The 25,621-nt window shown below is 45.2% G+C and overlaps 1 protein-coding gene across 5 annotated transcripts in view; it reads left to right on the top strand.

The window, feature by feature from the left end:
- The window catches only part of LOC112261034 (caskin-2-like), an 84,063-nt gene extending 63,179 nt beyond the window's left edge, over positions 1-20,884 (top strand). For 3 of the 5 annotated variants that reach the window (XM_042325992.1, XM_042325978.1, XM_042325983.1), the window contains 14 exons: positions 1,141-1,249; positions 2,521-2,629; positions 2,942-3,036; positions 4,679-4,796; positions 8,324-8,455; positions 9,900-9,989; positions 10,366-10,523; positions 10,694-10,775; positions 15,230-15,315; positions 15,571-15,681; positions 15,831-15,932; positions 16,241-16,379; positions 17,327-19,829; positions 19,908-20,884. In XM_042325992.1, coding sequence (XP_042181926.1) covers positions 1,141-1,249; positions 2,521-2,629; positions 2,942-3,036; positions 4,679-4,796; positions 8,324-8,455; positions 9,900-9,989; positions 10,366-10,523; positions 10,694-10,775; positions 15,230-15,315; positions 15,571-15,681; positions 15,831-15,932; positions 16,241-16,379; positions 17,327-19,829; positions 19,908-20,004 — 3,931 coding nt within the window. In that variant the 3' untranslated portion in view covers positions 20,005-20,884. The remainder of the gene's footprint in view (positions 1-1,140; positions 1,250-2,520; positions 2,630-2,941; positions 3,037-4,678; positions 4,797-8,323; positions 8,456-9,899; positions 9,990-10,365; positions 10,524-10,693; positions 10,776-15,229; positions 15,316-15,570; positions 15,682-15,830; positions 15,933-16,240; positions 16,380-17,326; positions 19,830-19,907) is intronic. The other 2 variants (XM_042325991.1, XM_042325988.1) reach the window with 2 other exon arrangements.
- Positions 20,885-25,621: the final 4,737 nt, after the last annotated feature.

The raw sequence follows: 25,621 nt of genomic DNA, 5'->3' as shown, positions 1-25,621 counted from the left end.
TCCTCCTCTACTCTCCCCTCCTCTCCTCTACCCTCCTCTACTCCTCTCCTCTACCCTCTCCTCCTCTACCCCTCCTCTACTCTACCCTCCTCTCCTCTACCCTCCTCTACTCCTCTCCTCTATCCTCCTCTACCCTCCTCTACTCCTCTCCTCTACCCTCCTCTACTCCTCTACTCCTCTCCTCTACCCTCTCCTCCACTACCCTCCTCTACTCCTCTCCTCTATCCTCATCTCCTCCTCTACCCTCATCTCCTCTACCCTCCTCTCCTCCTCTACCCTCTCCTCCTCTACCTCCTCTACCCTCTCTTCCTCTACCTCCTCTACCCTCCTCTACCCTCATCTCCTCCTCTACTCTCCTCTCTACTCCTCTCCTCTACCCTCCTCTACTCCTCTCCTCTACCCTCTCCTCCTCTACCCTTCTCTACTCCTCTCCTCTATCCTCATCTCCTCCTCTACCCTCATCTCCTCTACCCTCCTCTCCTCCTCTACCCTCTCCTCCTCTACCTCCTCTACCCTCTCCTCCTCTACCTCCTCTACCCTCATCTCCTCCTCTACTCTCCCATCCTCTCCTCTACCCTCCTCTCCTCCCCCTCTTCCCTCTCCTCCTCTTCTCCTCTTTTCTCCTCTACCCTCTCCTCCCCTCCCTTATTTTCCCAATGGTGTGGGAGTCTGTGGATAATCTCTTTGACATTCCCTCCCCATGCCAGGCATTCCCAGAGGAACGCCCAGATTCCCAGTCTGTGTCCCAAATTTTCCACATAGTGCAGAGCAATGGGCCCTGGTCAAAAGTAATGCATTATGTAGAGAATAGGTTGCCATTTAGGACGTAACCCCAGATTTCCTCCACCACATCCACAACTGTCTGGATCTGATACCTTAAGCATTCCTACAGCTGGGCTCGTGTGTGTGTGTGTGTGTGTGTGTGTGTGTGTGTGTGTGTGTGTGTGTGTGTGTGTGTGTGTGTGTGTGTGTGTGTGTGTGTGTGTGTGTGTGTGTGTGTGTGTGTGTGTGTGTGTGTGTGTGTGTGTGTGTGTGTGTGTGTGTGTGTGTGTGTGTGTGTGTGTGTGTGTGCACGTGTCTGTGCTGTTAGTAATGTATGTTGTGTGTAAAACCTCCTGTCTGTGTGTATTTCGTTTTCAGGTTGCTACTGAAGGCTGGTATAGACATCAACAGAGCCACTAAGGCTGGGACCTCTCTGCACGAGGCTGCCCTCTATGGCAAAACGGAAGTAGTGCACCTGCTGCTGGACGTAAGACTTAACCCTACCGTCTGAATCTCCTTACTGGGTGCATCCCAAATGGCACCCTATTTCTTATTTAGTGCACTACTTTCAACAGGCTCTGGACAAAAAATAAGTGCACTACTGTATATTGGGCGGCAGGTAGCCTAGTGGTTACCGTGTTGGACTAGTAACTGCAAGGTTGCAAGATCAAATCCCTGAGCTGACAAGGTAAAAATCTGTCGTTCTGCCCCCGAACAAGGCAGTTGTTCAGGGGCACTGTTCCTAGGCTGTCATTGAAAATAAGAATTTGTTCTTGACTGATTTGCCTAGTAAAATAAAGGTAAAATATATAGGGAATAGGGTGCCATCCACTGAGGTATCTGCTGAAGAAGCATAAGACTGGATGCAGTTTCTGTCTTATCCAAACATGACACAGACAAAGGAGTTAAGAAATAATGTGAGCTATTTTCAGTCATAAAACTGACGGTTGTTTCTTTTTTATTTAAGTATTGATGATGGGTGTACTGTTGCTTCATGCGTTGTATGCGTGTGCTTACCGTTGCCAGACAGTAGTGCTTGTTAAGTGGGAGCAAAGGGCACTGTGTCCCAGTGTGTCCCGGTGTTGTTGCTGTGTAGTTGCTGTTCATGCCCTCCCCATTGACCAATAGACTGTATGTATGTATCAAGGTGACATCTAGATGGTTATCAATATTAGTTATTTCTTGTGTAGGCTACTTTCCTATTTGAAATCAAATTATATGAGAGAAAAAAAATGGCATGTTAGCTACCTCTGGCGACATGACCGTGATACCCAGTAGGAAGGCAGGCACAATACCGGCGCGTCGGTCGCCTCTATCCACTCATAGTGCAGCCCAATCAGCCACGCAACATGGTCTTGAATGGCAACAAATCTGCCCAATTAGCTGATTCTCTTTCCATACACCCACTCCTTTCGACACATCCACTCACCCATACTCCAGTCACCATAATGGGCTGCAGCTACCCATCATTTTTAGGGAGTGTGTGCATGCTGTGTCTTGGAGACTAACGATGTGTGTGTGTGTGTGTGTGTGTGTGTGTGTGTGTGTGTGTGTGTGTGTGTGTGTGTGTGTGTGTGTGTGTGTGTGTGTGTGTGTGTGTGTGTGTGTGTGTGTGTGTGTGTGTGTGTGTGTCTGTGTGTGTGTGTGTGTGTGTCCGTGTGTCCGTGTGTGTGTGTGCTGTCCTGTGTGTGTGTGTCTGTGTGTCTGTGTGTGTGTCTGTCTGTCTGTGTGTCTGTGTGTGTGTGCCCGCCCATGCAGGCTGGTATTGATGTAAACCTATGTAACACGTACAACCAGACAGCTCTGGACAACGTTAACCAGTTCACCACCACATCAGCCAGCAAGGACATCAAGATACTATTGCGAGGTGAGATAGATAGGCCTCCTCTCCTACATATTACTCTCTTGGATTTCTGGAACTACTGCTCCAGTGTATATTTCCCCAGGGTGGTGTATTGTTTCTTATGCATTCTCCAGTTCACGCTTTTAGACGTTATCCCCCTGGGAGTATTGCTTTGTTCTGATTTGGTCTATAATATGTAATTCCTCTCTCTCTCTCTCTCTCTCTCTCTCTCTCTCTCTCTCTCTGTCTTTTTTTCTGTCTCTCGCTGTCTCCGTCTCTCTCTATCATCTCTCTTTCTTTCTTTCTCTCTCTCTCTCTCTCTCTCTCTCTCTCTAGAAGCATTAGGGTCTCTCCAGGTGAGAGCGGTGAAGGACTACTGGAACCTTCATGACCCTACAGCCCTCAACCTTCGAGCAGGAGACCTCATTATGGTACACTAGCATGCATCTGTGTTCGTGCCTAAAAGTAAACAATCACATTTGTTCCTGCCCTGGAGGCTGAGCTGCTTTCAGAACTAGATTGAATGAGGAGAACTACTGTCTTGAGGTAGCTGCATTGGGAGGGGGAAATCTGTGTACTTGTGAGTTTGTTTCTAGAGGTTTGTGGTTATGGTGTGAGGTATTTTAAAGTGTCTGATGGTAAATTTGGTGTACCCTACTGTTAAGCGTGTAAGTCTGTACATTGTGGATGTTTTGTTTGTGGAGTGAGGTGTGGAGTTTTGTGGCAATTTGGTGTACTCTTAAGTTGTCAACGGTTTGTTTGTAATTATGGTGTGAGGTATGCTGCTCTGATGGCGGTATGTCTTGGGTTAATTGACTACACCATGTAAGAAGTTAGAGTAGAGTTGGAGGTTGTTCTGAGGTACCTAGCAGGCAAAGACACGCTCCTGTCAGTCTGTCATTAGTTAGTGCATTCCAATGCTTGAGACATCCCCATTTGCAAGCTATGTGTGTGTGTCATTCCTTCAGTGTGCTAGCTACACTGTCTGATATTTGTTTTTGGCCCCTCTGGGCATTTGTTAAGACACGCTCAGAAAGTGTGTGTGTTTGTGTATGTGCTCGCTCAGAAAGTGTGTGTGTTTGTGTATGTGCTCGCTCAGAAAGTGTGTGTGTTTGTGTGTGTGCTCGCTCAGAAAGTGTGTGTGTTTGTGTGTGTGCTCGCTCAGAAAGTGTGTGTGTTTGTGTGTGTGTGTGTTTGTGTATGTGCTCGCTCAGAAAGTGTGTGTGTTTGTGTGTGTGCTCGCTCAGAAAGTGTGTGTGTTTGTGTGGGTGCTCGCTCAGAAAGTGTGTGTGTTTGTGTGTGTGCTCGCTCAGAAAGTGTGTGTGTTTGTGTGTGTGCTCGCTCAGAAAGTGTGTGTGTTTGTGTATGTGCTCGCTCAGAAAGTGTGTGTGTTTGTGTATGTGCTCGCTCAGAAAGTGTGTGTGTTTGTGTATGTGCTCGCTCAGAAAGTGTGTGTGTTTGTGTATGTGCTCGCTCAGAAATTGTGTGTGTTTGTGTATGTGCTCGCTCAGAAAGTGTGTGTGTTTGTGTGTGTTAGCTCTTCCATTGTAGTGTTCCTTGGGGCATGTCTTCCATAGATCCACTCAGCTGGCCTGGCACACATACACAGTGAGGATGCTGTGTACTGTACCCTGTCCTGTGCCAACCCTGTCTGCCCTAGCCATCTCTAACCCTGTACACACACAAAAAAGCTTGCACAAACACCCTGCCCTCATTGGAATGTTAATAAGCCCATTTCCGTTACTCATATAGAGATAGATTAGGCATAGAATACTAGATATTATGCATATGTTGGGTTTCATGTGTACAGCACAAGCAGGGTTGTATTCACTTAACAAACAGAAGAAAACAGACTGAAACGGGGAGGGACTACCTGAACTTGTCAATAAGAAACTCTTGTTATCGTTCTAAAACTGTTTTCTACTGTGTGCACTAATGACTACGACCTAGTCTTCAATGTAACAGCTCTCACATCAGGTGGCGCAACCATTCTGTGGGTAGAAGTTGACCAATAACCACTTATAATCACAAATAGCACAGCTATCATGCTGAATGATGAATGGTTGATTTCAGGTGTTGGAGCAGCACATGGACGGAAGGTGGAAAGGTTATATTCATGACAACCAGAGAGGAACGGACCGGATTGGATACTTCCCTCCGTCTGTAGTGGAGGTCATCAGCAGGAGAGCAGGTATACACACACACACACACACACACACACACACACATAAATCACACATGCCAAAGCATATACACCAGACACTCACGTGCCTGTATGCAGCCACAAACACATACCTTCACATTTACAGTGGCAAGAAAAAGTATGTGAACCCTTTGGAAGTATCTGGATTTCTGCATTGATTGGTCATCAAATTTGATCTGATCTTTGTCTAAGTCACAACAATACACCAACAAAATGCTTAAACTAAATTATTGTATTTTTCGTGACTATATTTAATACATCATTTAAACATTCATAGGTTGGAAAAAGTATGTGAACCCTTAGGCCTGACTCCAAAAGCTAATTGGAGTCAGCTAACCTGGAGTCCAATCAATGACACGAGATTGGAGATGTTGGTTAGAGCTGTCTTGCCCTATAAAAAACGCTCCAAAATGTTTGTTTGCTATTCACAAGAAGCATTGTCTGATGTGAACCATGCCTTGAACAAAAGAGATCTCAGAAGACATAATATTAAGAATTGTTGACTTGCATAAAGCTGGAAAGGGTTACAAAATTATCTCTAAAAGCCTTGATGTTCATCAGTCCATGGTAAGACAAATTGTCTAGAAATTGAGAAATTTCAGCACTGTTGCTACTCTCACTAGGAGTGGCCATCCTGTGAAGATGACTGCAAGAGCACCGTGTAGAATGCTCAGTGAGGTTAAGAAGAATCCTGTGTGTCAGCTAAATCCTGAGTGTCAGCTAAAGACTTAACAGAAATCTCTGGAACATGCTAACATCTCTGTTGACGAGTCTACGATACGTAAAACACTAAACAAGAATGGTGTTCATGGGAGGACACCACGGAAGAAGCCACTGTGGACCAAAAAAAACATTGCTGCGACGTCTGAAGTTTGCAGAAGTGCACCTGGATGTTCTACAGCGCTACTGGCAAAATATTCTGTGGACAGATGAAACTACAGTTGAGTTGTTTGGAAGGAAAAAGTGTCGGGAGAAAAAAGGCCCAGCGCACCAACATCAGAACCTCATCCAAAGTGTAAAGTATGGTGGCGAGAGCATCATGGTTTGGGGCTGCTTTGCTGCCCTCAGGGCCTGGAGAGCTTGCTATCATCGACGGCAAAATGAATTCCCAAGTTTATCAAGACATTTTGCAGGAGAATGTTAGGCTATCTGTCCACCAATTGAAGCTCAACAGAAGTTGGGTGATGCAACAGTACAACAACCCAAAATACAGAAGTAGATCAATAACAGGATGGATTCAACAGAAGAAAATATGCCTTCTGGGGTGGCCCAGTCAGAGTCCTGACCTCAACCCAATAGAGATGATGTGGCATGACCTCAAAATCAAATCAAATCAAATGTATTTATATAGCCCTTCGTACATCAGCTGATATCTCAAAGTGCTGTACAGAAACCCAGCCTAAAACCCCAAACAGCAAGCAATGCAGGTGTAGAAGCACGGTGGCTAGGCAAAACTCCCTAGAAAGGCCAAAACCTAGGAAGAAACCTAGAGAATAACCATGCTATGTGGGGTGGCCAGTCCTCTTCTGGCTGTGCCGGGTGGAGATTATAACAGAACATGGCCAAGATGTTCAAATGTTCATAAATGACCAGCATGGTCGAATAATAATAAGGCAGAACAGTTGAAACTGGAGCAGCAGCACGGCCAGGTGGACTGGGGACAGCAAGGAGTCATCATGTCAGGTAGTCCTGGGGCATGGTCCTAGGGCTCAGGTCCTCTGAGAGAGAGAAAGAAAAAGAGAGAAGGAGAGAATTAGAGAACATGGCACACTTAGATTCACACAGGACACCGAATAGGACAGGAGAAGTACTCCAGATATAACAAACTGACCCTAACAAACTGACCCCCCGACACATAAACTACTGCAGCATAAATACTGGAGGCTGAGACAGGAGGGGTCAGAAGACACTGTGGCCCCATCCGAGGACACCCCCGGACAGGGCCAAACAGGAAGGATATAACCCCACCCACTTTGCCAAAGCACAGCCCCCACACCACTAGAGGGATATCTTCAACCACCAACTTACCATCCTGAGACAAGGCTGAGTAAAGCCCACAAAGATCTATGCCATGGCACAACCCAAGGGGGACTCAAGAGAGCAGTTCACACCAGACATCCCAAGAATATTGCTGAACTGAAAGTTTTGTAAAGAGGAATGGTCCAAAATGTCTCCTGACTGTTGTGCAGGTCTGATCTGCAACTACAGAAAACATTTGGTTGCTGCCAAAGGAGGGTCAACCAGTTATTACATCCAAGGGTTCACATACTTTTCCACCCTGCACTTTGAATGTTTACACTGAAAACGTATAATTGTTTGTGTGTTATTAGTTTAAGCAGACTGTGTTTGTCTATTGTTTTGACCTAGATGAAGATCAGATCCAATTTTATGACCAATTTATGCAAAAATCCAGGTATTTCCAAAGGGTTCACATACTTTTTCTTGCCACTGTAGCTTGGTTCAACAATAGAATCCCACACCAACTATACAGCTGTAAATACCCATCAGTATACCAAACAGCAGCCCTAACTGAGCTAGAGGTCCTGAAATAAGCTCTCAAATTACATACACACACAGTACATACACACACACTCACGGAGGCAGACACACAAACTCACACACACCGTTTAATCAGATTAGCAGTGCCAGATTGGGTAGTGTCAGCTCAGTTCTAAACCCCCGAGACTGCGTTAGGAGTGTGAGTGCACAAGTTTGTGTGTGTGTGAAGGGAAATCCCAGTTGAAAGCTCAGTTGAGTCGTTGACAGGTCCTTGCTACGAGAGCAAACTTATCAGAGGCGAAGTCAGAAATGTGCGTGTGTTCGCCTTTTGTGTGTGTGTGTGTGTGTGTGTGTGTGTATGCTGATATGCCAGCATCACACTGCTTTCGTGGACACACACACACTGAGAGCCTGGTAAGCCTCCCTCAGCATAAGTGCTGATATGAAAGCCCTCTCTGTGGCTCTATGGGAATGAAAGCTCCTGCTGAACCACTTTGCTGCCACCATTTTGTCACATTCATTCACCAGCTATACATAAGGAGCTTGGGGATTCATACATATATTTAGCTGCCTTGGCGGTTTTATGAATCTGTAAGGATAGAATGCAGGATACATATCCTCGGTGTGTACTAGTTGCAAACACACACACCTTCTCCGTCCTTTAATTTGTTATTCAAAGTCGGGGTACCCCTAGTGGTATCCAAACTTGTGGTATCCTTAGTGAGGTCGCGGGGAAATTGCTGTGCGTTCGACAAAATTATTTTATGAGACATACAATTTCTTTTTTTAAAGATCATTTGATAAATACTATTTTCTTGAGTAAATGTACTTTCTGTTTTATTTTCATGTTGATAAGAGAGATGTCAAATGTAAATGTGCTGATTTTAAGGTTGTCATTAGATTTGGGGTGTTTTAGGGTCTCCAGAAATTCTGGCGAATAAAATGGCGTCCCCACAGAAACAATTTGAATACCACCACTTTAAGCTCTGTGGTTGTGTTTTGCTTCTGGTCTGCAGGGGGTACTCTCTCACGTCAGGTCTCGTTGCCAAGCCAACGGCAGCAGCACTTCCTGTCCAGAGCTCCTCCCACCAGTATTGGCTCTACCCCCCAGACTGATGACTCCTACACCTTGTACTACGACCACGCAGGTAAACACAAGCATGCACACACCCACCCACACACACACGCCAGTGTTAATTCCATCAACAATAACTATGACAAAAAATGCTTTTCAACTACCAATTTTTCCTGACTAAAACTATGACAATCATGAGAAGAGATGCCCTGGAAAAATCACTAACTATTACAAATTACTTTTCATTTTAGTCACCGAAAATGTGACGAGACAATAATTACACGTGAGACTAAGGTGCATTTAATTTGACATGAAGCTCCTTTTCGTCTGTTTTGCCCAATCATTGAATGCAATCCTCTCATTGGCAGAATTGACATCTGATTTGATTGAGCTGATCTGCGCGGCTCTTCCACACAGATCCCAGGCGTTCTCTTCAGTCACCCCTAAATCTTTTGAACTGATGCAAAGCCAGGACACTTGACTTGTAACTAACCTCAACTAGAAACAATCATGTTTACTCTCTATCTTACTATCATGTAGGCTATTTTTGCTTTGATCACTTCAGAAGCTCTACTTTTTGTTATTCATTCAGATGCGGTTTCTCGCCGTCCACAAACGCGAGTTGCGGTTGCTTTTTTCCTATGGGAAAAACAAATATTTGTTATTTGTTGGAAATCAGGAGTACAGTAATACTTCTGGCATTTCTTGAAAGATCAAATTATCCTCTTTTCAAGGAAACCAATGTTATTTACTCCCATGACAGTTATGATTGGGGAAAAAATCTGAGCTGTAAATTGGGGGAAAACATCTGAGCTGTAAATTGTTTAACCTGTAGCCAAGGCTTTGTAGTATATGGTTAATTATAGCTGGCATTGGTTACAATCTGTCACAATACCAATGTTGCCAGCTAAGGTATACAAGGAGATAGTTGGCCTAGTTGGACAAGGCTATCTGAATGTGCACATGATGGAAGTTAGACGTGGCCTAAATATTAATTATTTAATAGAAAAAAAATCACTGACCATGAATTTACTAAAATGGCTGTGACTAAGGGAGTGGAAGCTATTATGTGCATGTTGGAAGTTAAGTTAGAGGTTTATGTGAAATCTACAATGCCTAAAATAGGACAGAAATTACTGTCTAAAACTAGACTAAAATTGTCCAGAGTTTTAGTCGACTGATAATAACTAAAACTAAGAAGGGTGAAATGGGACTAAGACTAAAATGTAATTTAATCAAAAAGACTAAAGCTAAATCTAAAATAGGTGACAATTATTTACAGATGTTCTCGACCTCTACTACTTCTCTCCATCCACTAAGTCAATTTTGTGGAAACAAAGTGGCCTATTATTTCCATTGGGGCCCTGACAACCCCCCAATATCCCCACCCCCTACTCCATACCCGCCTTAGTCCCGCTGAGAGTCACCCTGGAGTCCTCTGACCCCGCTCAACCCCATGACCCCCACTCCCCAGCACACCTCCACCAGCCCTGGCTTACAGTATGTGTTTTTGTTAGGTACCTGTACACCTGGCAGTCTCCTTTCAGCCCCAGCTAGTCCAGCTAGCCCCAGTGAGGACATATGGGTCCTCAGGAACTCTCACACTGGTAAGAGTGTGTGTACCCAGCTACCCAATTACCCAGACTACCTCATGCCCCTCTGTTTACCCACTCTGCTAGATGTACCACCCTCTCCCCCTCATAAAGTCCAAATTAATGCCTCCATCCCACCTAAAGACCCATGCTGCTGACCTGTTCCCCTCCAAGTGTCCTGTCCAAGTGTCCATTCCCAGCTGATTCCCTGATCTTGACCCAATCGTGTACTGTACACTTCTCCACTGATCCTCTCTTTCTGTCTTCCTTTCTCTCCCTCCCTGACGAGGGGTGACAGTGCCCATGGAAGCAAACTTTGTCACAATGTTATACTCCCTCCATCTCTCGCTACCCCCCTCCCACCCCCTCTCTCTCCTCATTCTCCCTCTAGCAGGAGACAGGAACAGTGTTGGCAGTGCAGGCAGCAGTGCAGGTAGTGTAGGCAGCAGTCGTAGTGCTGGCAGCGGGCAGAGCTCCGAGAACAGTTTTGGACAGAACGGGTCACACACTCGCCAAACAGCAGCCACATTGGGTTCCTACATGGCCACGGTGAGCACAGTGACCTGGCAATTATTTTTGAAATGTTATAGATATTACTAGCTGAAGTAAAGGTTACACTTGGTTGCAGGAAAAAAATATAGAAAGTATATTCACCTTATTAACAGTCATATATATAAACCGCAAATAGCTGAACACGGTCTTCCTCTTTCTGTGTGTAGCTGGCTCCCTCTGCTGGTGAATCAGAACAGCAGTTTCGCTCAGTAGGACCAGTCCACAGCAAACAACCTGATGGATCTACAGGTTAGTTACACTACTGTGCACCAGGGTTAGGGTCAATTCCATTTCAATTCCGGAAATACACTGCAATTCCAATTCTCTTGAATACTTTTCAATTAGCAACATTTGGAATTAGAATTGGAATTTGATTTACTTTCTGAATTGAAATGGAATTGACCACAACGCTACTTTACACTACTTACCCTTCTGCTCTACCCTCCTCTAATCTCTTCCCTTTCCCTTCAACTCTGTATCTATTTATACTCAGCATTTTCCCATGCCAACCCCACAGACATTTCGTCTGTAATTTTCAGTTGATACAGTATATTCTGTATGCCTTTTTGTCTGTTAACTAGCTGTATTCAGTCTACGAGGTCAGACGATCCACCTTCTAGCCCAGGCCAGGCCAATAGTAGCTAGCTACAGCCACAGGGCAGTGGGGAAATGAGAAAGAAATGCAGTGCTTACCCCTCTACATCAACAATTCATAAACCAGCTTTCTACACAGCCGATAAACACAGAAACTTACCTCTCCACAAACCAATATAGACAACGGATCTCCTCACTATAAACCAATAAAATACATGAGGAGATTTCAGCTCCAGCTCACCTCACTGCAAAACATAAAAGACAGAGGTTGAGTCCCAAATGGCATTGCCCATAGGTAGTGCAAAAGTAGTGCACTATATAGGAAATAGGTTACCATTTGGGACACAGACAGAAGCTCAGCTCTCTACAGAAGCAATAAAAAGAGACACAGTGAGTCTTTGGTCTCTCATCTGTGGGTTCGGGGTAGGACAAGAGGAAAGAGAGATACAGGTATTCTGTCAGCTTACGGTGTTCTGCTGAGTAAGGCCTGAACAAACCGCTATCAGCTGCTCCTGACCTAGAAGGGAGGAGGAAGGGATGGAGAGAGACAACAACAGAAAGACTTCACCAGGACAGAGAGAGGGAGTGGTTAAGAGAGAAAGGGGAGGAGACAGACAGACAGAGAAAGTCAGTGAGAGAATAACAAAACATAGTCTGTGTGTGTGAGGGAGAGTCAGAGTAGAGGGAGACATTGGAGATGGGTTGAAAGAGAAGAAATAGAATCACAGAAGCCAGATGAGAGAGAGAGAGAGAGAGATTAGATAGATAGATAGATAGATAGATAGATAGATAGATAGATAGATAGATAGATAGATAGATAGATAGATAGATGTTTATGACTCAGTTTCACAGAGGCAGAGAGATGAAGTGCAAAAAGACAGGAGCTCCACCACTTTCTTTGTTCCAGAGGGGTAAGACTTAGTTCTCCTGGCTATTCCTTGTTATTATCTGCAATCTCTTCAGCTATTAATTACTCTTATTTTAGTGTGATTGTAATTTTACTGGAGACGTTTACCAGTGTTTGTTGTTTGACCTAAACAACTTGGAGAAACTGGGAAAAAAACGACCTCAAATGTAGTCTGTCAGAGAGCCAGGGTGAAAAGGTTTCATCTCTATTTTCAGGCTAAATGTAGCAAGTTAGAAGATAAGGTTATTTTGGCAGGTTGACGTTTATTGGGATGAGTCTTGTCCTGGAGGCAGAACTGAGCGATATCCTCTAGATGGGCCAGCTTTTAAAGTAAAAATTGGCTATATTGTAAAGATGTATGAAAACAAAATATCGCTTTTTGCCATAATTTAAGCATTATGGTTAGCAGTGTGGTTAGGGTTAGTTTTCAAATGAGATGTTGTGGCCGTGCCAGCTCGTGACAACTCTGCAGAGCTGCCTTCAAAACATTAAATTACGAAAAACGCTAACCTTCATTATTGTAGCTAAATACATGGGGTCCATACTTGCAAACAAAGTTTGAGATGCACGTGATACAACGCTACATGTTAGCTGTCTGGCTCATTTAGCTCTATGCTGTAACAAATTCCTCATCAGCCTATCAAAGATCTTAGACTTTATATCCACCAACAAATGGCATTTCTTAAAATAGGTCAATTCGGTCACCAGGGGGATATTTTAAACCTCCACATTCAAGGTTTACTTGTTCTAGAAAGTTTAGTCCCAATATTGCCAGATGCATCCTTGACTAGGTTACTAGCGTTAGACACAATTCGAAAGGCATGTTCTCGCATATATGACAAAAGTCGCACCCATTTGCTTAACACACATCCATGTGCTTTTACTGGAAAAACATAAAGGAGGTTTTACTCAAATATCTGTCATGTACCACTAATACCATCGCTACTGGATGGCGTATTCCGCTAAGGTGATTGACTCTATCTTCGGGGTGCAGTAACATGCTAAGTAGACCGGGAACGCGCCACCGAAGGCATATTGATTTTGTCCATCCACAATAGACGTGGGTTCGAGACCCTTCGCGTCAAGCTTGATTATTAAGGAAAAAGCTGTTCACTGCTGGTCCTTGATGCTCAATTCAAATAACGCATATGTGACGATTAATTTAATAATGCATATAAAACGTTGTACATGTAAGTGTAGCCTACATAAGAAATTAAGTGGTGTTTTTAGTCTAACAGTAACGTTACACTATGCTATTATATTCGGTATGTTCGGCCTTGGCAGAATACAAATTAATCATTAAGTTATTGCGAGACATTTATTCAGCTTTGATCTAAACTTTATTAAAGACCAGCATTCTGAGAAGTGACAGAGTATCGCTCTGGTGCTCACTGGCAGTTCTAACGTTCCACCTCTGTAGGTATCGGTCTACAAGAGGGACTCCAAGAAGCTCCTCATTAAATATATTTATAGACAAGGTTTTGGCTGCACTTCCCTTATCAACAAACTATGAAAATAAATGTAATTCTACATTTCAAAGGATAAAGCTATATCGCACCGGGGATTCAAATTTACGGCAAAAAATAGCATGCGCCAGGCTCGCTACACTGCGAGTTATTGGTCCAGTAGAAATGTGTGTGTTGGTGCCATTTGACAAGTCTTCTATCGTGTCCATCTACGTAAACATGTGTAATTGGCTGATACAGAATTTGTTACCGGACATAATCACTGCCCCCTGGCCAGGTTAGCATAGTGCTAAATGTGACAGGTTATGTAATGGGAACAACTCTGTAGCGTTTTATCACGTGCAACTACGTCGAGAATTTGAATTGTTAGATGCGCATTTTAAAAGTTTCTAATGTTCTTAAGTATGGACCCATAGAGTTTTGTTTACTAAAGTGTGTTTTGTTTGTTTACTTCTTCACCTGAGCATTTTTTCCCCTGCTGTTCTGTGGTGAATATGTTTTTACTCTGGGTTTTTGTAGTGAGACAGTGCTGGATAATTAGGATACACATTTCTGATCAGCAGTATTGTTGTGCCATTGAGCCCCACAATGCATTGCTCTTTACAGTACTGTAATATATAATTCCAGTAGCTAACTGTAACATTGATGTAAGTTTACAGCAACATTTTTAGTGTGGGTATGGTCATGTCTGTGTGTGTGTAAGACTGGCACAGACAGGGTCCTATTCAGTCAGTCCTGCACTGTAGTCCTTTCATTCAAGTGTCATGTTCTGTTTTCAGAACCAGTAGATGTGATACATGGGGGGGGGTATTCTAGCTCTCCCTGTTTCCAGATTTTTCTCTCTCTCTCTCTCTCTCTCTCACTGTTGCGCTCTCTCTCTGTCTCTGTTTTTGTCAGCCTTGTGAGTAGAAGCATGCGTGTGTTTTGGATGAAGGGGTTGATGAGGTGCGTACAGACACAAACACATGGGCCAAATACCTCTCACTCAGGTGCTTTCTTCACCTCTGGAGGGGGAAAGGGGGGATGGGGCCCAGACATGTTTGGAATGAAGGAGAGAGGGAAGGGAGGGAGGGAGGAGAGAGGTTGGGATCAAAACCATTGCCCCAGGTGAAAGAGAGAGAGACAGAGAGGAATGGTGAAGATGCATTCTTCAGTGAGCTGCAGTAATCTGTTGACTGACCCTACAGATCTACAAGATAATACAGCTTTACCTCGGTCCTTCATTCAGCTTGCTGTTACAGTAGGCTGTTAGTGATACACCGCTGAGTGCACAAAACATTAAGAACACCTGCTTTTTCCTGGACATAGACTGACCAGGTGAATCCAGGTGAAAGCTATGATCCCTTATTGATGTCACTTGTTAAATCCACTTCAATCAGTGCAGATGAAAGGGAGGAGGCAGTTTAAAGAAGGATTTTTAAGCCTTGAGACAATTGAGACATGGATTGTGTATGTGTGCCATTCAGACGACGTGAGGCTGTTCTGATGGCAAAAGGGGGTGTAACTCAATATTAGGAAGGCGTTCCTAATGTTTGATGTACTCAATGTATATGCCATTTTAGCAGACTCTTCTATCCAAAGGGACAAAGTAATGCGTGCATACATTTTTTACCTATGGGTGGTCCCAGGTATCAAACCCACTATCCAGGGGTTGCCATGCTCTACCAACTGATCTGTGACCTCTGTGCATTGATTTTGGTGATTTTGGAATCTTTCCCTATCTCTCTCTTTCCCAGGTGGTCCGCGTCATCAGGTCAGCGGTGGTACTCGGTCAGGGGAGCAGGGTGGCTTCATGCGTCCAGATCAGCTCCTGGAGGGCAGGGTGAGTTGAATATGGTGTGTGTGTGTGTGTGTGTGTACGTTCGTCTATGTGTGCATGTGTCACATGAGGCTGCTGAGAGGAGTGGTATGGAATGGTATCAAACATATGGAAACCATTTGATTTGATGAGTGCAATTACCAATACATTTATTCCGTTCCAGCCAATACTAAGAGCCTGTCCTCCCCAATTAAGGTGCCACCAACCTCATGTGGTTTGGTTGTGCATGTGTGATAACCTTCTGTTCTCTGTCTATAGGACTCTGAGGCCATCTACCAATGGCTGTGTGAGTTCCAGCTGGAGAGCTACACTGCTAACTTCCTTACAACAGGATACGATGTGCCTACTATCAGTAGGATGACCCCAGAGGTCAGACGCTGGATTGTATTACCCCATTCACACATTTACCTCTTTTTAGGTCAACATAATTAACGAGCATGGATGAAGGTGTTCTGTAGTCATTTTTATCATTGACAGCCTAGTCGTGGGGCTTTCTAACTTGGTGTGTGTCTCTCCAGGACCTGACCGCTATCGGTGTGACCAAGCCAGGCCACCGTAAGAAGATCTCCATGGAGATAGGCAACCTAAACATCCCAGAATGGCTACCTGACTACATCCCTGTAAGAGACATTCACGTGACCTTTCCACTCTGTACACAGTTATGGCTGATAACAACAAGCCTTTGATAGACTGCACATCTCTCTCTCTATGTCATTAATAATAATTAGTTCTTTGTGTTTCATGTACACCTTTACAATCAGCAGTAACTGTGTTTTGTCGTACAACCATTGGACAAGAAGCACACCCTCTGTCCCTCTGTCTTTCTCTCTCTGTCTCACTCTCTCTCTGTCTCTCTCTCTGTCTCACTCTATTGAATAAATGCTGTTTCTTTGTTTCCTCTCCATCTCTCTCTCATTCTCTCTGTCAGTCTGAGCTGTCAGAGTGGTTGAGTGCGATTGGTCTCCCTCAGTACCAGAAAAGACTGTGTGAGAACGGTTATGACACCATCAGCATCATCAAGGATATCACATGGGAAGACTTATCAGAGATAGGAATCACTAAACTGGGTAAGGGATTTTCACACGCACGGGGACACACACTGCAGATGCACAGATGCACTGACACTAAGCAAGGTCATCTGTCTGTCAGAAAGGTGTGTGAGAGCTCTTGGACACATTCCCCCTCACCAATATAACAGCCTTGGTGTCGACAACCAATGATCAACCCTTTTAACCCCTTTTTGTCATCATTATTTTTCATAGTTCTTTTTCTACAATTTGTGTTGAATTTATTTTTCTCTCTCTCTCTCCCTCCCTCCCCCCCTCTCTCCCCTCTCCCTCTCTCTCTCCCTCTCTCTCTCTCTCTCTCCCTCCCCTCTCTCTCCCTCTCTCTCTCTCTCTCCCTCCCTCTCTCCCCTCTCTCTCTCTCTCTCTCCCCCCCTCTCTCTCCTCTCCTCCCCTCCCTCCCTCCCTCCCCTCTCTCTCTCTCTCTCTCTCTCTCCCCCCTCTCTCTCCCTCTCTCTCTCTCTCTCCTCTCCCTCTCTCTCTCTCTCTCTCTCTCCTCTCTCTCTCTCTCTCTCTCTCTCTCTCCCTCCTCTCTCTCTCTCTCTCTCTCTCTCTCTCTCTCCCTCTCTCCCCTCTCTCTCTCCTCTCCCTCTCTCTCCCTCCCCTCTCTCTCTCTCTCTCTCTCTCTCTCCCTCTCTCCCCCCCTCTCTCTCTCTCTCTCCCTCCCCCCTCTCTCCCCTCTCTCCTCTCTCTCTCTCTCTCCCTCCCTCCCTCTCTCCCCTCTCTCTCTCTCTCTCTCTCTCCCTCCCCTCTCTCTCTCTCCTCTCTCTCTCCCTCCCTCTCTCTCTCTCTCTCTCTCTCTCTCTCTCTCCTCTCTCTCTCTCTCTCTCTCTCTCTCTCTCTCCCCCTCCCCTCTCTCTCTCTCTCTCTCTCCCCTCTCTCCCCCTCTCCTCTCTCTCCCTCTCTCTCCCTCCTCCCTCTCTCTCTCTCTCTCTCTCTCTCTCCCCCAGGTCATCAGAAGAAGCTGATGTTAGCCGTGAAGCGTTTATGCGACCTGCATCGTTCCCGTCACCATGCCAATGGCTCCGGCACGCTACGGTGTAGTAAACCCCTCACGGCTCTGGAGCTGGTGGCTATCGAGCCCCCCGAGCCCCCTGCCGACTGCTGCCCCCCATCCCCCCACACTCCCAGGACACCCCTCCTTTCCTTTCAGGACAGCGAGCTGAGCACAGAGCTACAAAACGCCATGATGGGCAGGGCAGGAGGAGTGGGGATAGGGGGGTTTGGGATGTGTGTGAGAGGTGTGGTGAGGGGTGTGGTGTCGCCGATGTCGCTCAGCCAGGAGAGCATTGGAACGCGTTCCCGCGGATCTGGGAATTCTGGGAATTTTTCGGGATGTTCCCAAGAGCTTCACCAACACACTCTGGCATCGGCTGGAGTGTACAGTCGCTCGGACGAGAGCCTGGGGGGAGTGGGAGGAAGATGGGCGAGACAGGGGGGAGGAGGGAGTCCAGAGAGAGACAGGCAGAGACCCACAGAGTTGTGGTCAGACCAGCTGTACCAGCCCCCCACTAAACTACCAATCACCCCCATCACCCCTCCTCTCACCCCCAGCAAGATGCCCCGCTTCGCCTACCCAGCCGTGCCCAGTAAACCCAAACCCTGCCAGTCCCCTGCCCACCCCCATCGCCCCTCCTTCTCTCCCCAGGCCTCCCCCACACAGAGGACCTTCAGTTACCTCCACACCCAGGGAGGAGGTCCCGATCTGGGCCCGCGTGGTCTACCCAAGCCCCATGCTGGAGCTGTCCCCCTCCCAGGACTAGGCCTCAACACAGAGGCCCTTAAGGGCCCTAAGAAACGCACCCAGAGTCTGACACACTATTCTCTGTCAGATGGAGAACCGGAAGACGACGAGTTATCGGCGCAAGAATCCGTTCCCCCGGTGACCATGCCCTCGTACGCCACACTAGGACGCAAACCAGGCCGCCAATCCTCCGCCGTCCAACGCCACATCAGCCGGAGCCACACATTCGCTGTGCGCTCTCGCCGCAAAGGCCCACCCCCACCACCACCTAAGAGGTTGAGCTCGGTGAGTGGCAGCCAGGCCAACGAATCAGGAGCAGCAGTAGTGTCAGTGGAGGTGCCAGGGGTGGAGACTGAGAGTGCAGGCAGTGTGAGGAGCATTGCAGCCAGGCTACAGGGGTCCGGGCACAGGGGCAGTCCCTCTAAGGGGGTAGAATTACCCTCCCCACGCACCTCCACCCTCGCCTCCCACAAACCTGTACCCGCTCTGGGGCTGGAAGGCCTGAGGAGGATGGGGAGCGAGCGGAGGGATAGAGATGGAGGGATAGAGAGAATCCCAGAAGAGGGGGGAGAGAGAGGGAGGAAGAGTGGTTCAGTATTGGAAAGCTCTACGTCACTTCAGAGGAGCTCCAGTGAGAACCTCCCTTTCGCGGAGGAGGGCAACCTCACCATCAAACAGCGGCCCAGGTTGGGAGCAGGTTGCCGGGCAGAGCCTGAAATCCAACCCCAGGCTTCTCTACAAGACCCAAAGATGCAGCCCCCAAAGTCCCTGGAGATCCCAGAGTTCAACCTCAAAGAGTCGGACACGGTCAAACGGCGGCGTCAGCCCAAAGACCGGGACACACACACACTGGACGAGATCTTCACCCCCAGCGAAGATGACGCACACACACAGCCGCACACACACAGCCGGTCCAACGGCTTCCACACACACCCAAACAGAGACATAAAGAGTGAGGAGGAAGCAGGTGTGAGGTCAGAGCGCAGTTTACAGAGAGTAGGATCGACAGGGAAATGTCAGAAACCACCTCTGTCCTCCAAACCAACCAGCACTCCCCTCAAACCAGCTGGTCAACAGATACACACAACTACATCTAAACCAGGAAGTCAACAGATACACACAACTACATCTAAACCAGGCAGTCAACAGAAGACAGCACCAACGTCCAAATTAGGTAGCACACACAACCATATAACCACTCCTATACCAGCCATTCAACAAATACACACAACTTCATCAAGACCAGCCAGTCAACAGACACGGGCAACTATCCATATACCAGCCAGCCCACAAAATACACGCACAACCAACTCTATACCGATCAATCCACAGAAACTAGTAACAGCAGCCAAACCAGCCAGTCCACAGAAAACAATAACATCCAAGCCAGTAAATCACCAGACGCCTGCTACTGTCTCTAGACTTCCCCAGCGCAGCACATCCATAACGTCAGCCCCTACAGCCCGTTCCCCTGGTGTGACTCTCAATGTGGTCCAGAGTGTGGTTTTCACTTCCCCAGCCCAGGCAGCCCCCGTTTCATCCTACCGCACCTTAGGGCCTCCAGGCCAGGCAGGGCGAGCAGTAAAGGCCCAGGATGGTAAGGCCTGCTCGGAGGTACTGGTTCAGAGGAGGCTGGATGAGACCAGCACGTCACTCGAGGAAGCTCTGAAAGATGTAGAGAGGAAACTGGCTCAGGACGACACTGACGGGTAAGACACAAACACATGCGGCAGACACATATACACACACACACTCACTGTATTAACACTCTCCTCTCTCTATTCCAGTGGCAGCGGCACAGTGAAAGCAGCAGGGAATATTCTGGATGACATCGGCAACATGTTTGGTGACCTCGCTGACCAGCTGGATGCCATGTTGGATTAAATCCTCTTCATTTCACTCAAGGCAAACTGAATAGGATCAGCTGGGTTCACTGGATTGGGTTGGATTGCCTAGATACCTAGGCTTTGACCCAAATGGCACCCTATTCACTATATAGTGCACTACTTTGGACCAGAGCCCTACATGTCCTGGTCAAAGTATTTCACTATATAGGAAATTAGCGAACCATGCAGAACGGTGCCCTAAACTTGCTTAGACTGATCTGCATGTTTCCAACATCCACTCTCATAGGGTGGATGACAGAAAGTATGAGGGAGGGGAAAGGAAGGGTGAGGGAATGTAAAAGGGTGAGAGAAGGGAGATGGGAGCCGTAGGGAGAGGGGAGCCGTAGGGAGAGGGGAGCCGTAGGGTTGAGGAGAGCAGATATCTTACACAAACACTTTGTCATCAGAATTTTTTACGCAAGCGCTTACTGAGGGATACACCTTACTGAGGGATACACCTTACTGAGGGATACACCTTACTGAGGGATACACCTTACTGAGGGATACACCTTACTGAGGGATACACCTGTGGGTTGTGTTGTTGGAATAGCATCAGTGAGAGGCACACACACCAGGACTTATCTAAACTGAAGAACATAACCCTGGATCAATGGTTTTGCTAGGCAGACAGCACAATAACACAGAAAAGTGTACTGTGATTTATGACATCGAGCACAGGTTTATGACAGAGCATGCGTGGCTTTGCTAAAGCTTTGCGCTGAGCCAACCAGATTTTACCAATGGGAATAAGGGTCCATTTTTAACATGTATGTATTGTAAGTTGTATTATATTCTCGTCTTAAACTTTACCCAATGTTACATTAAAGTGTGTCAATATTTTTAACATGAGATAAATCTTTAACGTTCCTGAAAACTGAGAATTTAGTTTACTTTGCATTTGTTTTAACAAAGGGAGCACATATTTACTTCCATGTTAAGTGTAACTATGGCATTTCAAAAGTACTTTCATTTGTTTTATCTTATGTTATTTAACATGTAATATACTATAGTTTGGTTAATTATTGTTGGAGTTGGGTAAGTATCTATAAGATGACATATTATCTGAATTAAATTCCATGCATATGTATTTGTTTGTGGTTTACCAAAGTGGAAATCCAGTGTTAGCTCTCCAAAGGCTTTGGGGGGGGGTGGTGTTTTGAAGCTGTGTAGTGAAGGTGTTGCAGTATGTTATACGTTTTGGTCACAAACACAGTTTAGCGGGTGCAGCGAAATACTTATGTTTCTAGCACCTAACAATGCAGACAAATGGAAGAAGGGGAAAAAGAAAATCAAGAATGGTGGGATGAATCTGATTAACAAACCAAATAGCAGTAATCAACTGTACAGGTGTTTATACTACTGACATGTACAGTGGCAAGAAAAAGTATGTGAACCCTTGGATTTAATAACTGGTTGACCCTCCTTTGGCAGCAAAAACCTCAACCAAATGTTTTCTGTAGTTGCGGATCAGACGTGAACAACAGTCTGGAGGAATTTTGGACCATTCCTCTTTACAAAACTGTTTCAGTTAAGCAATATTCTTGGGATGTCTGGTGTAAACCGCTTTCTTGAAGTCATGCCACAGCATCTCAAATCAGGTTGAGGTCAGGAGACTGACTGGGCCACTCCAGAAGGCGTATTTTCTTCTGTTGTTGATCTGTGTTTTGGGTTGTTGTCCTGTTGCATCATCCAACTTCTGAGCATTCTGCACTGTGCTCTTGCAGTCATCTTCACAGGATGGCCACTCCTAGGGAGAGTAGCAACAATGCTGAACTTACTCCATTTATAGACAATTTGTCTTTCCGTGGACTGATAAACAGCAAGGCGTTTCGAGATAATTTTGTAACCCTTTCCAGCTTTATGCAAGTCAACAGTTCTTAATCTTAGGTCTTCTGAGATCTTGTTTGTTCAAGGCATGGTTCACATCAGACAATGCTTCTTGTGAATAGCAAACTCAAAATTTGTGTGTTTTTTATAGGGAAAGGCAGCTCTAACCAACCAATCTCCAATCTTGTCTCATTGATTGGACTCCAAGTTAGCTGACTCCAATTAGCTTTTGGAGAAGTCATTAGCCTAAGGGTTCACATACTTTTTCCAACCTACACAGTGAATGATTAAATTATGTATTCAATATAGACAATAAAAATACAATAATTTGTGTGTTATTAGCACACTATATTTTCTATTGTTGTGACTTAGATGATCAGATCAAATTTGATGACCAATTTATTCAGAAATCCCAGTAATTCCAAAGGGTTCACATACTTGTTCTTGCCACTGTATAGGCTGTGAGGTGGGTAGTATACACACCACATGAGGTTGGTGGCTCCTGAATTGGGGAGGACCGGATCGTGGTAATAGTTGAAGCAGAATCAGTGGAATGGTGTTAAATACTGCAAAAGCTCCATTCCAGCCATTATTAGGAGCCATCCTCCCCTCAACAGCCTCCACTGATACTCACCTTAACATTATAACAGGCTTGGATGGCTTTCGCAGGGGTGGGCAACTCCGGGCCTGATTGGTGCCACAGTTTTGCCCCAGCTAAAACACCTTACTCCAATAATCACCTAATCATGATCTTCAATTTAGAATGCAATTTGATTAATCAACTGTGTTTGCAAGGGATGGAGAAAAAGTGTGACACCAATCAGGCCCTCGAGGACTGGAGTTGACAATCCCTGCACAGAAGTCTACTGCATAGCCTCAGAGTACTGTACATTGAACTGGACTGTAGTAATGTAACCTACAGTAAACCCTGACCTAGTTAAAACAGCAATCAGCAGTTGAAACAATAACAAAGCGCCCCTGTTTTGGTAAAAAGATGAGGGATGGGGCTTGATAAATCTAACCACTCAAATGTATAGACAGAGCTATGGATGGCAAGCACTGACCATCCATGATATCAACATTATACACTGAGTAGACAAAACATTAAGAACACCTGCTCTTTCCATGACATAGACTAATCAGGTGAAAGCTATGATCTCTTTATCAATGTCACTTGTTAAATCCACTTCAAGTAGTGTACATGAATGGGAGGAGCCACATTAAAGAAGGAAAATTGAGACATGGATTGTGTAAGTGTGCCCTGGGGTTTTCATGCTCAACAGTTTCCCGTGTGTATCAAGAATGGTCCACCACCCAAGAGACATCCAGCCAACTTGACACAACTGTAGGAAGCATTAGTGTCGACATGGGCCAGCATCTCTGTGGAACGCTTGACACCTTGTAGAGACCATGCCCCAACGAATTGAGGCTGTTCTGAGGACAGGGGAGGGGGTTCCTGTTTGGTGTACTCAGTGTTGTTTTAACCATGTTTTGAGGCTATATAGTGTTTGTTTACATTTATTTTGTTTACAAACATTTGAGTAAAACAAGCTTATATTTTGGATTCTGAAGATAGTTGTTCAAAGCTCATGAGGCATTTATAAGTTATATTCCAGAATCAATGGGTACATACTGTATCATGAATTTATATCAAAATTGTATGTAGCCACAGCAGGAAAAAAAATCTAACTTTGTTTCTCCAATGCTGTTCCAGCAATTGTTATCAGAAACTGTGGGGTGGGTCTTGGCAAATGTAACTGCCACTTGAATTCTGTGGTAACCAGTGCCACCCCAAAACCAAAGACAAGGGGGCAGATTTGGGCCCATTTCAGTGATGGTTTCTTCAAGAGAGAAAGACGCTTTCGAATGTATTTAATTTTCATGAATGTTTCTGAAAAAGTGTTCTTGTTATAGTGAATACATCGACTGACTTTATTTTGTAGATTAAAAAAAAAAACTTATATTTACTTATATATGCACCTTCTCTGTCATATGTCATGTCAACAACATTGTATTATTTATATTAGCATTCATAACAAAAGTCCATGATTATAAAATTCCATAATAGTTTTGTAGTCATATAGCTGTGATATTGTACTGCGCTTAATATTGTGTATACAGTTGAAGTCGGAAGTTTACATACACCTTAGCCAAATACATTTAAACTCAGTTTTTCACAATTTCTGACATTTAATCCTAGTAAAAATTCCCTGTTTTAGGTCAGTTAGGATCACCACTATTTGAAGAATGTGAAATGTCAGAATAATAGTAGAGAGAATGATTTATTTCAGCTTTTATTTCTTTCATCACATTCCCAGTGGGTCAGAAGTTTGCATACACTCAATTAGTATTTGGTAACATTGCCTTTAAATTGTTTATCTTGGGTCAAACGTGTCGGGTAGCCTTCCACAAGCTTCCCACAATAAGTTGGGTGAATTTTGGCCCATTCCTCCTGACAGAGCTGGTGTAACTGAGTCAGGTTTGTAGGCCTCCTTGCTCACACTCGCTTTTTCAGTTCTGCCCACAAATGTTCTATGTGATTGAGGTCAGGGCTTTGTGATGGCCACTCCAATACCTTGACTTTGTTGTCCTTAAACCATTTTGCCACAACTTTGGAAGTATTCTTGGGGTCATGGTCCATTTTGAACACCCATTTGCGACCAAGCTTTAACTTTCTGACTGATGTCTTGAGATGTTGCTTCAATATATCCACATCAAATACCTTCCACATGATACCATCTATTTTGTGAAGTGCACCAGTCCCTCCTGCAGCAAAGCACCCCCACAACATGATGCTGCCACCCCCGTGCTTCACGGTTGGGATGGTAGTCTTCGGCTTGCAAGCCTCCCCCTATTTCCTCCAAACATAACGATGGTCATTATGGCCAAACAGTTCTATTTTTGTTTCATCAGACCAGAGGACATTTCTCCAAAAAGTACGATATTTGTCCCCATGTGCAGTTGCAAACCGTAGTCTGGCTTTTTTATGGCGGTTTTGGAGCAGTGGCTTCTTCCTTGCTGAGTGGCCTTTCAGGTTATGTCGATATAGGACTCGTTGTACTGTGGATATAGATACTTTTGTACCCGTTTCCTCCAACATCTTCACAAGGTTATTTGCCGTTGTTCTGCGACTGATTTGCACATTTCGCACCAAAGTACATTAATCTCTAGGAGACATAATGCGTCTCTGTTCAGGAGAACAGTATGACGGCTGCGTGGTCCCCTGGTGTTTATACTCGCATACAATTGTTTGTACAGATGACGTGGTACCTTCAGGCATTTGGAAATTGCTCCCAAGGATGAACCAGACTTGTGGAAGTCTACAATGTTTTTCTTGGCTGATTTCTTTAGATTTTCCCATGATGTCAAGCAAAGATGCAGTGAGTTTGAAGGTAGGCCTTGAAATATGTCCACAGGTACACCTCCAATTGACTCAAATTATGTCAATTAGCCTATCAGAAGCTTCTAAAGCCATGACATCATTTTCTGGAATTTTCCAAGCTGTTTAAAGGCACAGTCAACTTAGTGTATGTAAACTTCTGACCCACTGGAATTGTTATACAGTGAATTATAAGTGAAATAATCTGTAAACAATTGTTGGAAAAATGACTTGTGTCATACACAAAGTAGATGTCCTAACTGACAAACTAATGCTTGTTAACAAGAAATTTGTGGAGTGGTTGAAATACGAGTTTTAATGACTCCAACCTGAGTGTATGTAAACTTCCGACTTCAACTGTAGATGGGGGGCCAAAGTGACCATGCATAGATAATAAAACGCAAGTAGC

This window comes from Oncorhynchus tshawytscha, linkage group LG01 (assembly GCF_018296145.1).
Source record: "Oncorhynchus tshawytscha isolate Ot180627B linkage group LG01, Otsh_v2.0, whole genome shotgun sequence".
Lineage (NCBI taxonomy): Eukaryota > Metazoa > Chordata > Actinopteri > Salmoniformes > Salmonidae > Oncorhynchus > Oncorhynchus tshawytscha.
Note: the sequence above shows the minus strand (reverse complement) of the source record. Positions and strands in the feature narration are given on the sequence as shown.